The sequence below is a fragment of the Apium graveolens genome, chromosome 5, assembly GCF_009905375.1.
Source record: "Apium graveolens cultivar Ventura chromosome 5, ASM990537v1, whole genome shotgun sequence".
Classification (NCBI taxonomy): domain Eukaryota; kingdom Viridiplantae; phylum Streptophyta; class Magnoliopsida; order Apiales; family Apiaceae; genus Apium; species Apium graveolens.
Window position 1 is genome coordinate 68,220,265 of NC_133651.1, and position 14,574 is coordinate 68,234,838.

The 14,574-nt window shown below is 34.7% G+C and overlaps 1 protein-coding gene across 1 annotated transcript; it reads left to right on the forward strand.

Annotated features, from left to right (window-relative positions):
- The first annotated feature begins 5,932 nt into the window (after positions 1-5,932).
- On the forward strand, positions 5,933-7,150 carry LOC141660159 (uncharacterized). Its single transcript, XM_074467118.1, has one exon. The coding sequence runs from the start codon at positions 5,933-5,935 to the stop codon at positions 7,148-7,150; it is 1,218 nt and encodes a 405-aa protein (XP_074323219.1).
- The last annotated feature ends 7,424 nt before the right edge of the window (positions 7,151-14,574 follow it).

A 14,574-nucleotide genomic window follows, 5' to 3' on the forward strand; every position in this document is an offset into this window, starting at 1 on the left:
TCGTTTTCGCCTCATATGATTTATCAACAGAAGAAACTCATAAGTATTCAAGAATCAAGAAGAACATATGTCATCATATTAGAGGAAATAATGTCAGTGTTGATCACCTTCCACGCTTCACCTACGTATGCCTTCCGGAATCATTCGAATGAAAGATTCACAATTTAGGTCACATTATAACTTCGGAATGTCGTCTGGAAATGCCTTCACATTAAATGCTTTAATGATTTAATCAAAATTGCGTCCTTGCGAAGTTTATAATCACTACTTCCGATTTCATCTATGCCGCGTAGAATAACTATTGATCATACAGCGCCTCAATTTCGTCGATAGAAATACGATTCTTCTCCAATCATCTGGAAGATTCTTTCATTTTCTTCAATCATCCTCTGTCCGTTTGAATCACGAATCTCTTTAAAAGTTTAATAATTTCATGAATTAGGTAAATAATATTTTAACATATTGATTCAATTATTAATATTATTAAACAAAGTTTACTTTCTCCTTTCACGGAAACTTTAAACTTTCTCCTTGTTGGTGGGTCTACTTGATCCTTCGGACTAACAACACTGAGTCTATATCCATTCTTCTTTTTAGGTCATTTTCTGTTTATAATAACAAGAACTTAAGTAGTAATTCGATAACCAAATTGTGAAACTCATGTTATAGAAAAGTCTTCTAAAAGTTGATTAAGAAAATCTTTTTCGAAATCTCATTTTAAAGTTTTGGAAATCAAATATTTGGCGTCATTACTATATAAGTTACTTGCTATTTTTATGATTCACTAATAAGATATCTAATTAAAGGAATGCCCATGTACGGGTCTTTCCACTTTGGTATATTCTCTACTTCTACTCAAATTCTGTTCGTATTTATTAGTCGACAAAACCTTGAGGTACCGTTGTATACCATTTTGTTCATAACTCTAACCCAATGCTGACGTCTGCCACTGTCTTTGATATACTCATCGTCGTCCTGGACGTTATACTCACATTCACTAATGTAATTCGATGTTTTGTCTGCAGATAGAGTCGCACCTTCATGCTAGTCTTATCTATACCTAGGAAGGTAGATATCATTCCTCGCGCAGCGCCCGATATGTGCTAAGAATCTTCTCGCAAAGATGGTGCCTTTACAGCTTCCAACTTTGACTCTTCATCAGCTTTCATCAACTCGTTGCGTCCAATGTGGAACTCGTCCTACTACCTAATTCTAAGTTAAATTGTACCAAAACTCACGAAGTTCTCACAAGACTCCATCGCATTTTCCTTAAAACCACATGAAAGTAGGGTAACATACCCAGTCTCCGTCGATCTGCCGATCCCTCATTACTGTAGGGTTTGAGAACTCAATATACCTATAACGTTGTAATATTCGCCTTACACTTTCTCAACAATCCTATCTTACCAACTCCATATCGGATCTGCTAACCCTAATTTGCACTCAACTCAACTTAACATGAGTATGCCTAGGGTCTTTCCTATCTTGTACGGCCTACCACTCCTATCTTACCCTCACCTATTCTTACTTCAGTGACCAATAACCTGTAGCTCTGATGCCAACTTATAATAACCCAAATCCAGGGTCAAGATTTGGCGTCATGAAACAATCTTTATATAAAATAAAAGAATATTCAATTACCCCCTTGAATCCAGATCGTTTACAGGTTATGGTGTGAAACAAGAATCTAACCTTCTACAACACACAATAACTAGAATACAAGTGTAAATACCTTTGTACTAATGCTCTTGTCATATTCTTCTAACATCTTCAACCTCTCGCAGCGGAGATTTCTCCAACTTCTGCTGTCTATCAAAGCTATTCATTTTTATCCTTATCAGTTTCTGGAAGAAATAAGAATTTACAAAGCAAGAGTGAGCCAAAAATGCCCAGCAAGTATATAATTTGAGTTTCAAGCATTTATATCAAAGGAAAATTTCCGGAAAAAATCTTTAAACAATTCTATTTATTTGAGAGAGTTAAACGAATACACATTGGATATTACCAGCCTTTAATCATAAGTCCAAAAATGACAAGCGATTCCCAAATTCTTCTCTAGAATCAAGGTTTTGTTCGGTTTTGGAATCATAAAACCTTTTGAGAGAGAATGCCGTTAATGGCGATCAACAACAAATTAGACTGGACACTAGCTCGCATCTATAACCTGCTGATCAGTCAGGATATAGTGCAGATCTATACCTACCTGTATAGATCCAGTCGGGTCCCCAGGCTCTACGGCCCATCTCAAGGCACCGATCATGTCCTGGTCCTTAGGATTAAGTAAAACTTAATCCCCAAAATATCACTATCCAGCCCGTGGAGTATTTTGATATCAAATCTTTTTGAATTCAAAACATCCCAATTCAGAGTTCGCAAATAACCTGGAAGAATGAGTATTTGCTCAAGAGAGTAATTGAATTATAGGAACAATAATGAAAAAAATATACATAACAAGAGTAAGTGCAGCGAAATATAAAACATTTTAATATTCTGAACTTAGAATAGGATCGAAGAAATAATTGTAATATTTTAAAAGAAAAATCAGGAATACTTGCCTGAATAAGCTTGTTATCACTGGTTGACTTTGGTTCGACTTGAACGTTCGGCTTTAACGTCAAACTACTATCCCATTTTGGATAAGATCCCAACACTCAGGCCCTTCGATTGGAACTTGGTTAATCTCGACGTCTAATCACTAGATTATTCATAGTCCAACGTCAAATCTCGGGTCTTCCGAATAGGACCTACAGGGTTAAAATACCCTAATTCAGATAATCGTTTCGCTTAACATAACACCACTATCCTTTTCTACCCATACGATTTCATAACCCAACTCATATTTATATGTATTATTGAAATACACATAGCAATTATGGTTCACATCTTTGAAACTCGGTTCAATGTTTGTTTTCAGAAAGTACGTATATTCGTTATTTTGAAAATAGTAGGGTGATTATAAAATATTTTATCACAACACATAACTAAATTCGTATAATATAATTATATACTTTCGTTCGACGTTTCCGATAATTATAGGTTACGTTCTCGTATTTTCGGAATTAATTTCCCGAAAATCGGGCAACGTCTCCTTTGTTGATCGGCCTACCCGTCGAAACAATTCGACGTCAATCACAACAACAAACACAATACCATGCAATTCATAATCAATTCATCAATCTCATCCACCGATACGAATTCCCTTTATTAATTATTGTTATTCGTATTTTATTTTTTTCTTTTCGTTTCGAAATTAATTTCATAAACTCATTTTATATATTTATAATTTATAAACGTAGGACTCAGATTATAATCATCACCATCCACCGTCGGCTCGCCGAGGCTCATTGCCGACAGCGGCATAATTTATTGGTGCCCGATATAATACGGGTTTCCGAATAAATCCCACTGATTAGAAAATAATTTTATGCACGCAACAACATTTTTTCACGAAAGCAATCATAATTTATCCTGTAGAAAATGAAATTATTAATAGAAAATATTCCGTTATATAATCGAACCAACTGCTATAACAATATTCACACAACACACGCGCCTACACGCGCAATCGGAAAAGAACAAGGCGACTGGAATCCAACAGAAATCAGGCGGCACAGTAAACACACGATACACAGACACACACAACACAGACACACACGTAACACGCACACAAAATTCACGCACTCACACCACACACACACATATATACTTATGTATATACACATATGTAAACAATATAATTAACCGGAGTAATCACCATAAAATAAACGGAAGGAAGAAGGATGGTGGCCGGAAAACCAATCGACAGTTACTGGAGAGAAGCAGAAGGCGGGGAACGGCGGAGTAAAGCCGGGCATAATCGAGAAAGAAACGGGAAAAGAAAAAAGAAAGAAAGGGATAGAGAAGAGATTCGGGAGAGAGCGGAGAGAGAGAGAGAGATAAAGAGGTTTGAGGGAGAAGAGATTGAGAAATCGCAGAGAGAGAGATTGAAGCATGGCGGTGGTGAGAGGCGGCTTGGGTGTTTTTGTGGTGTTTTATCATATTTCTTTTCTTACTCCGCCACGTTTCCCAATTTGACTGCAAGCCTGAATTTTAACGCCCACATCTTGAATTTAACGATACAATTCGAATATATAAACAAATCAAAATCGTTTCAAAATATAATTAAAGTTCTCGGAATAGTTAAAAAAATAATAAACTAAAATTTTCATGATTTTAAATCATTTTTGACTCGTAACTAACACCCGCATTAATCGACCTAACGAACGAACGCACGGGTTAATAAAATAAAATTTTTATGATTTTTGAAGCATTCTGAAATTAAATACTGATTTTATAATTAAATGGTATCGGAAAATCATTTAAAGATAATTAATCAATAAAATATTGATTTCTAAATTTCATAAACTCCTAAAAATAGTAAATAAAATTATAAAGCAATAAAAATAATTTTTTTGAAATAATTTTAGCATTAATAGGAATAAATATTCAATAAAAATCATTTTAAAAACAAAATAATGTCATACAGCTCAATCATTAATTATACAAATATGGTTCGTATCCCACAATTATCCCAAAATTAACAATGAGGTCACACACAGCTAACATACCCATCACATATTTTATTTATTTGATAATTCGATAATTACATTTAGATATCAGATCCGTGAATAGGTTACTTAGCCGCGAAGTAACTATATAACGATACAGTTTTAATACCAGATTTGGATAATTATCAAAACAGAGCCTCTTATAAAACATTTTATATGAAAATGAGATAATAATATCTCGCCTTTTAAGAATACGAAGTTTTTATCGATCTATAAAATGGCTAGCATATCGAAATTTTCAAGCCGGGACTCGTACGGATCAAACCGTACCCCAGATCGAAAAAGTCAAAACACGAAAAGTGTTTAGAATTATCAGATTAGGTTAGAAAGAGTTTTCGGAAGAGTTTCGGGTTGTAAAAATACAAAAACGGTTGAAGTGAGAAGATATCCGATTCTTAAAAGTAATTTTATAATTATGTAAAACAATCATTGTTAATTCTATAAATCCTTTTAAAATCATATAAAGATCCAAAAATTACCATAAAAATACCAAGACTATCTACATTTTATCCTGGATAATTAAAAATTAAAATATCTAAATTTTATCAGAAATAAACATCCAAATATTATTATCCACCATCAAATAATTCACCAAAATTCACATAAAAATCACATAATAATTATTTATTGATAAAAATAATTATATAATATTTCCCGGACGTTACATTCATAATTTCATGATAGTATGGTAAAGTAAAGATTTATGATTTACCATTGTTCCTAGGAACCAATGATATGGCATTTACATCTGAATCTGAAGGTGATTTTCTGACAATATGAACCATTCTGGTATAAGTAACTGTAAACATATAGCATTTACCTAGTATTCGCTTCTCTACATAACTAAGCTTTGTGAAAATTGTGGCTCCACCAAATACAGACATTTGGTGCCTGAAAATGTAGCAACATTATTTAAAATATTTATAAAATTCCTCGCAAATGCACTATTTGCTTGCTTTTACATAACCTTACGGTTCCCCTTTTCAATCACTTTTATGTAATATATTATTACAATGAGAGTAATAAAAAAATATGTTGCTTGCATGTATATATCATTATGTGAGGCTTGCTGGAGAATCTTTCAGTTTAGCATCAACTACAGATACCCATCAGTTGAAAGCCTACCTTTCCACCTTCCTGGTGAGTATACTATTATATTTGAGGAAAACTGATGCATTGAGAATGTGCTCAGTATGCCCGAGATAGAAAAGACCAAATTTACATAATGGTTATAGACAAACAAGCAAAATGAAGATGCACACAATCTAACTTATGTTGAGTTCCCCAAGCACTGGGTTTGGAATTCCAAGGGTAAATTACGGACCATGGGAAAAAAAGGAAAGGCAGTTGGTAGAATCTACTTTGCACATCCATCAAGTGGGGAGCGCTGCTATATGTGTATGCTCCTTAATTTTGTAAAAGGGAGCACCTCATTTGAGTGCATAAGGACCGTAAATGGAGTAACATATCCAACTTTCAAAGTTGCATGCTATGCTTTGGGATTATTGGATGATGATAGAGAATGGGTAGATTGCTTATCTAAGGCTGCAGTTTGGGCAACAGGTAATGAATTACACAATCTCTTTGTCACAATCCTTATCTTTTTCCATGTTTCCAATGTACCAGAACTTTGGAAAACTCATTCTCAAATACTCTCGGAAGACATGCTTCACATGCAACGAAAAAGGTTCCAGTTCCCCACCCTCCAGTTAACAACAACACAGACTGAAGCATACGCGCTAGTTGAAATTGAAAGCCTCATGCATAAATTAGGCAAGAGCCTAAAAGATATAGATGGAATGCCACAGCCTGATTCATCGTTGACACAAGATATAGGAAACCGATTATTGAAGGAGGAGCTGAATTATGATCGAGCCGATTTAAAGATCTTGCATAAAAAATATCTGCATGCTTTAAATCATCTCCAAAAAATTGCGTATGACGCAATTTTGCATTCTGTTCAACATGATGAAGGCAAGCTTTTCTTCATTATCGGTCATGGTGGCACCGAGAAAACATTTTTATGGAATACAATCGCTTCAAAATTAAGATCGAATTCAATGATAGTCCTGCCAGTTGCAACCTCGGGGATAGCCTCATTGTTATTTCCCAATAGTCGAACAACACACTCCCGATTTCGCATTCCGTTGGATGTCACTGCAGAATCTACATGTGAGATTAAACATGGTACACAATTAGCTGAGCTTCTTCAAAAAAATTCACTCATTATTTGGGATGAGGCCCCAATGACACACAAACATTGTTTTGAAGCTCTAGACAAGTCCATGAGAGATATACTTACACGATATGAGGATAGTCATTCCAAGCCCTTTGGAGGCCTTACAGTAGTATGTGGTGGCGACTTCCGCCAGATACTACCTATTATTCCACAAAGTGAACGTGCAGATATTATTGATGCCTCTCTTAATTCATCCTACCTTTGGTATCACTTCGAAATCTTCGAGCTAACACAGAATATGAGGCTGCATAGGAAAGGGGTTGATGAAGTGCACGCTGGAAAAATAGCATCATTTAATAGATGATTGTTACAAATTGGAGATGATTTCCTGTGTATGACATTCCAGAACAAGAAATGATAAGAATTCTTCCAGAGTTATACAGACCAACAGGTGAGAATTCAATGGAAGACATTGTTAGCGAGGTATACCCTTCATTGTTAAAAAGTTATAAGGATCATGCATATCTAAATGAGCGTGTTATACTTACACCAAAACATGAAAAAGTTCATGAATTGAATGACTTTCTAATGAACATAATACCAGGAGAAGCAAGGACATATCTAAGCTTTGATAGTGTGTGCAAGGTGAGAATTAACACCGATAATGATGATTTGTTTTACCCGGCAGAAGTTTTAAACAGCTTAAGGTTCAGTCCCTAATCATGACATACAGCTTAAAGAGGGGACCCCCATCATGCTACTCAGAAATTTAAATCAATCAAGGGGCCTTTATAATGGCACACGGTTAATAGTCACACGTTTAGACCAATGGTCAATTCGGGCAGACATCATTTCTGGGACAAATATTGGTCAAAATATTACCATCCCATGTATCATTATGTCACCAAAAAATTCAAAATGGCCATTCAAACTTAATAGGCGCGAACAGCCAGCGGTGCCATGTTTTGCGATGACGATCAACAAAATCCAAGGATAATCTTTAAAACGTGTTGTCTTGTATCTTCCTGGCCAGGTTTTTATGCATGGGCAGGTGTATGTGGCCCTGTCAAGAGTCACGAAATTACAAGGCCTGGTCATAGTCAATGCTGATAGTGAGGTGGACGACCAAACTCTAATAAAAAATATTTTTTATAAAGAGGTCTTCAATAATATTTAAGCCCACACACATGACGAAGGTAATACATTTTAAAGCGTTACACTTTTTTCCCTGGCACAACAATAATATTTCTAAATAACAGCACCACGAAAAAGCTCAAATCTGTAGCTTTTACTAACTAGCACTTTCTGGATACATGCTTTGGACCCAAGTTAGCCTTCAAATTACTTACACCTCTTAATTTGGATACTGAAACCAGCACTTTGACATATCTGATACTTGGGGTAGAAGACACGACAGGGTATGTGTCAAAAATTGGATTCTGAACACCGCAATTATGTTGGATTTAACATGTTCCTTTCCAAGAGTTTATAATATTGATATGAGTTTGGAAGCATTTTAATGTGGCGAACCTTTATAATATATAGAGTCCAAGTCTTATATATAGCATTAAAACTTGTCTTCATTGTTAGATATATTTGAGATGTCATGTCTAATATGTTTCATGTTTAGTTTTCAGATCTTAATAAATAGGAAATATTAGGACTTACTGGAATCAGTACTTACGGGAAGTCAGAACTTCATATCAGGACTTAAGGTCATATCAGAACTTAAGTATCGGAGGACTTACAGTTAAGGAAGGAAGTTGATTAACAGTAGAAGATCGTGACTAAAACAAAAGAAGATATGCATGGAAAGAATTAAAAGACTGGAAGACTTGTATAAGATATCTGATTGATATATTTTAGGAGATAGAATTATATTCCATATCAATTAGAAGTTATCTTGTATCTGTGTAGTACATAAACATAGACATAGGTTTACACTATAAGTGTTATCATTATCGAGATATATTATTCATTGTAACCTAGCAGCTCTTAGTGATATTTGTTCATCACTGAGAGAGAACAGTTCCATTGTAACAGAATTTATTATATTAAATATATTTGTTTATTGTTACTTGTGTTCAAGATCGATTTGATTGTAATAACACTGTATTCAACCCCTTCTACAGTGTTGTGTGACCTAACAATTGGTATCAGAGCATATCTGTTAACACACATACAGTAAAGATCCAAAAAATCATGTCTGAAGAAGCAGAAACTCCAACCAAGCCCACCAAAACTGAAGAAACTAAAAACACTCAAATCCAAAGTCGATATGAGACTATTAGGGTTCCCATACTGAGACCTTCTGAGTATCCCATATGGAAAGTTAAGATGGCTATGTTTCTGGAACCTACAGATCCAGAATACCTTGATAGGATTAATGAAGGACCATATAAGCCAACCAAGCTCTCTGTTGCAGTCGCAGATCAACCAGCAAAGTCCATACCAAAGGAGAAAGGTGATTACACAGCTGAAGACATCTCATCTATTGCCAAGAATGCAAGGGTAATGCATTTGCTGCATAGTGCCATTGATAATGTCATGTCAAACAGGGTAATTAATTGCAATACTGCAAAGGAGATATGGGATGCCTTGGAGACAAGATGCCAGGGAACTGATGCAATCAAAAGGAACAGGAGGACTATACTCACTCAAGAGTATGAGCACTTTGACTCAAAAGCCGGTGAGTCATTAACTGAATTATATGACAGGTTTGTCAAACTCTTGAATGATCTGTCACTGGTGGACAAGGAATATGATCTTGAAGATTCAAATCTAAAATTTATTTTAGCTCTTCCTGAAAATTGGGATTTGAAGTCTACTACCATAAGAGACAACTATGCTCTTGATGAAACTACTCTTGATGAAATTTATGGTATGCTCAAGACTTATGAACTTGAGATGGATCAAAGGAGCAAGAGACATAGGAGAAAGTCAAGGATAGTTGCTCTTAAGGCTGAGGAGGAATCTCCTAAAGTTGCCGTCTTAAAGAAGGGCAAAGGAAAGGCTCTCATCATAAAGTCTGATTTAGAGTCATCATATTCTGATGATGATGATTCAGAAACTGAAAGCTTACCAGAAATGGATGTTGATGCAGAGATGATGAAATTGTGTGCTCTTATGGTGAAGGGTATCACAAAGATAGCCTACAAGAAATTCCGAAAGGGAAAGAAGTTTTCCAGGAAAGGTGTAAGTGTTGATAAGAAAAGGTTCAAAAAGTCTGAAGGCAAAAGGGCAAAGTCTGACAGAGGAGACAACTCAAATGTCAAATGCTACAATTATGGTGAAAGAGGCCACATATCTCCTGACTGCAAGAAAGGAAAGAGTGATAAAGGCAAGACACTTGTCACAAAGAAGAAAAGCTGGATAGATTCTTCAGATTCTGAAGATGAGGTGAATTATGCCTTGATGGAAAATGCTGATGGCAGCCCTGAAACTGCTGAATTGAAGGTACCTCAAACAACTTATGCTTTTCATACTGATGATATTACTGAGTTGAGATTATATCGTAAAACCATGTTTATTAGTTACAGAGATCAAACTTTAACATGTGAAAGATTAACTTCTGAAAATCTTGCTTATAAGAAAAGGAATGATTATTTAGAAAAAGAGTTAGTTATGTTCCACCAAACTCAGAAAGAAAGAGATGATGCTTTTTATGTTAGAGATGAACTGCTAAAATTGAATGAATCTCTTAAAACTAAGTTAGATAAAGAAAGAGAGATTATCAGGACTTGGACTAACTCTGGCAGAACAAATCAAAATTTGTTAAGTAGCGGAAACTGGAAAGAGGGCTTAGGTTATGGAGATGATAAAAGTGAAAAAGGAACTGAATAAATTGAGCCAAGAATTGTTAAACAGACTACTAAGCCAAAGGTGAATCCTGTTAAGTTTGTAGCTAAAACTGTAAAGTCTGATTCTGAAAAGATGAAAGAGTCTGTAACAGAAGTTAAGGAAAAGTCAACTCCTGACAAAATAGAACAGGATAAACCAGCTGAAGTTAACATAGGCTTAATGACAAAGAAGTAGCTTAAGCATAAGCTGAAAGAAATCAGTAATGTTAACAAGGTAAAGGCAGCTACGAAAAATAGGAATGGTAAGGAAGGTGTGAATAAAAATAATAATTATATGCCTGTTCCTAATACTCTTAGAAAGAAATGTTATAACTGTGGAAACTCTAACCATCTTACTTCTTTTTATAGGAAGAATAAGAATATAAACTCTTTACCTCATAAGTCAGGAATTAAGAGTCAGTCTGTTAGGTTTAAGCCACAAAATCCTTGTTTTCATTGTGGTAGTTTATGGTATTCCATTTATACTTGTAAAGAATATCATAGTTTGTACTATGATTATTATCAAATAAAGCCTTCATTGAAGAAAGTTACTTTAATTCCTTCTAGTGTAAAGTCTGATGCAAAGTCTGATATAAGTTCTGATAAACAGCATATTAGCATAAACTCTGATATTAAATCTGCTGCAAATACTAACAAATTTAAAAAGGCAAAAGGATCCAAGCAAGTCTGGATCCTTAAAACTAATCATTAGTGGTCTTTGTGATTGCAGGGAAACAGGAAAGATATCCTAGTGCTGAACAGTGGATGTTCAGGACATATGACTGGAAATAAAGCCCTGCTATCAGACTTTATGGAGAAAGTTGGCCCAGGAGTTTCTTATGGAGATGGCAACATGGGAAAAACTTTGGGATATGGCAATATAAATCTTGGGAATGTCATCATTGAATCAATAGCTCTAGTCTCAGGACTTAAACACAATGAATTGGAGCTTGTAGCTCTAGTAGCTCTAGTAGCTCTAGTAGCTCTAATCATTGAAGAAAGATGGAATTGGCATAAAAGACTCTCTCATTTAAATTTCAACAACATAAATGAGCTTGTAAAGAAAGATCTTGTAAGAGGATTGCCAAAATTAGTATTTGCTCCTGATGGCCTTTGTGATTCATGTCAAAAGGCAAAATAAAGAAAATCTTCATTCAAGAGCAAAACTGAAACCTCAATTCTTGAGCCTTATCACCTACTGCATGTTGATCTATTTGGTCCAATCAATGTCATGTCTATTGCAAAGAAGAAATATGATATGGTTATAGTGGATGAATTCACAAGATACACTTGGGTGTATTTCTTGCACAAGAAGAATGAAACAACATCTACTCTAACTGATCATGTCAGACAGCTGGATAAGTTGGTCAAAGATTCTGTTAAAATTATAAGAAGTGATAATGGCACTGAGTTCAAGAATTCAATAATGGAAGAGTTCTGTAAAGAGCATTGTGGCGCCCTCCAAACCCGGGTCAGAAGTTCGGTTTTCGGGATAATTATCCAAATCAGTACAATTTGTACTGCGGTCTTGGTCTCAGCGCCTGGTTACACGTACTACGAAGTCATAATTGTGATAGTTTAATAAAAAGCTCCCGTTTATCGAAAATACGAGTTTTATTGATTTACCGAAATGAATATTGTATCGAAAATGTTGCGCCGGGACCCGCGCAGGACAAACCGTACGCCGGATCGAAAAAGTCGAAACATGGAAAATGCTCGGAATATTATAATTAGGTTAGGAAGGAGTTCTCGGAAGAGTTTCGGGTTCCAAAAATGTAACAACGGGTGACGTCGGTTGGTTCCCATTTTTATAAAATAGATTTTAAATACCCGGAAAAAGATTTTATAAATTTCATATGATTCTTATAAATTCATAAATCATCATAAAAATAATTAGGAAGATATGACAATTATCTATATTTTATTTTGGACATATAAAAATTAAAATACTCAATTAATATCATTTTTGAATATCCAAATACAGATAACATTTAACAATTAATTCACCGAATAGATACTGAACACATATAATAATTATTTAATAGCAAAATAATTATACGATATATCTCGGATATTACATCAACAACATCCACTCCCATGGCCACTGCAACCAAGTTAGATAAAGATACTGGCTCATTAGTAGATATTACTAACTACAGAGGTATGATTGGTTCTTTACTCTATTTAACTGCAAGTAGACCTGATATAATGTATGCTACCTGTCTTTGTGCAAGATTTCAGGCTGATCCAAGAGAACCTCACTTAATAGCTGTGAAAAGATTTTTCAAGTACCTTAAGGGTACAACTGATCTAGGATTGTGGTATCCTAGAGAATCAGATTTTACGCTAATAGGTTACTCAGATGCAGATTTTGCAGGATGCAAAATTGACAGGAAAAGTACTAGTGGAAACTACCAATTTCTTGGAGACAGATTAGTTTCTTGGTTTAGCAAGAAACATAAATCAATTTCCACATCTACTGCAGAGGCAGAATATATTGCTACAGAAAGCTGTTGTACACAGATTCTTTGGATGAGGAATCAGTTACTGGATTACGGGTTAGAATTTTCTAAAATCCCTATTTACTGTGATAATCAAAGTGCTATTGCTATGACATGTAATCAAGTTCAACACTCAATGACAAAGCACATTAGCATTAGGTACCATTTCATAAGGGAACATGTGATGGAAGGTACAGTGGAATTGCATTTTGTTCCAACATATCAACAACTAGCAGATATCTTCACAAAACCACTATATGAAGCTACTTTCACAAGACTGGTAAATGAAATTGGAATGGTTTCAGGTTCTTTCTCTAAATCTGCTTAGTTTTTGTTCTCATGCATCAGACTTTATGATCAGTGTTTACAGATTATTTTATTATAAGATGTGCTTTAATTGAAATACATTAATTGCTGATTGTTATCTGATATGGATCTTTATACTCTGATAGTGATTTGAATGTTCTGTGACTATTCAATCCTGTTAGGTCACACAACACTGTAGAAGGGGGTTGAATACAGTGTAGAATACAATCAAATCGATTTAGAACATAATTAACATAAAACAGATGTATTCGATATAATAAACTATGTTACAATGGAACTCTTCTCTCTCAGTGATGAACAAATATCACGAGAGCTGCTATGTTACAATGTTTGATCTTCTCGATGATCGTAACATATATAGTGTAAACCTATGTCTATGTTTATATAGACACACAACTACAAGATAACTTCTAATTGATATGGAATATAATTCTGTCTTCTAAAATATATCAATCAGATATCTTATACAATTTTTCTAGTCCTCTAACTCTTTCCATGCATATCTTCTTTTGTATTAGTCTCGATCTTCTTTCCTGTAAATCAACTTCCTTCCTTAATTGTTAGTCCTCCAGTACTTAAGTTCTGATATTCATCTTCTGATATTATCTTCTAATAATCTAAGTCCTGATATCCTTAAGTCCTGACTTCCAGTAAGTCCCGATTCCAGTAAGAACTAATATTTCTTGTTTGTTAAGATCTGAAAACTAAACATGAAACATATTAGACAAGACATCTCAAATATATCCAACAATCTCCCCCAACTTGTAAATTATACAAGAATGTACAAGTTAATAGATTTGTACATGTCAAAAATATTTAAGTTCAACATCCAGTTTTACCAACATCACTGAATCAATCTGAATCCATAATGATTCTTAACAAAATCATTTATCAGATTATCTTCAGCTTTCCTCAAAACTTCAGCGAACTGTACTTTGACCTGCATCAGTTCTTCTTCTTTACTATCACCAATTTGATAAATGGCTGTTCTGAGAGCTTGAATGGATGTTCTTTCAAGTCCATCACCAAGTCTGAAAACCTTAGGATGTGAAGAGTTTTCATTATAACATAAGCATCTTCCTTTCAGAATAACTTCCACCTTAGCAGAATTCTTCAACATA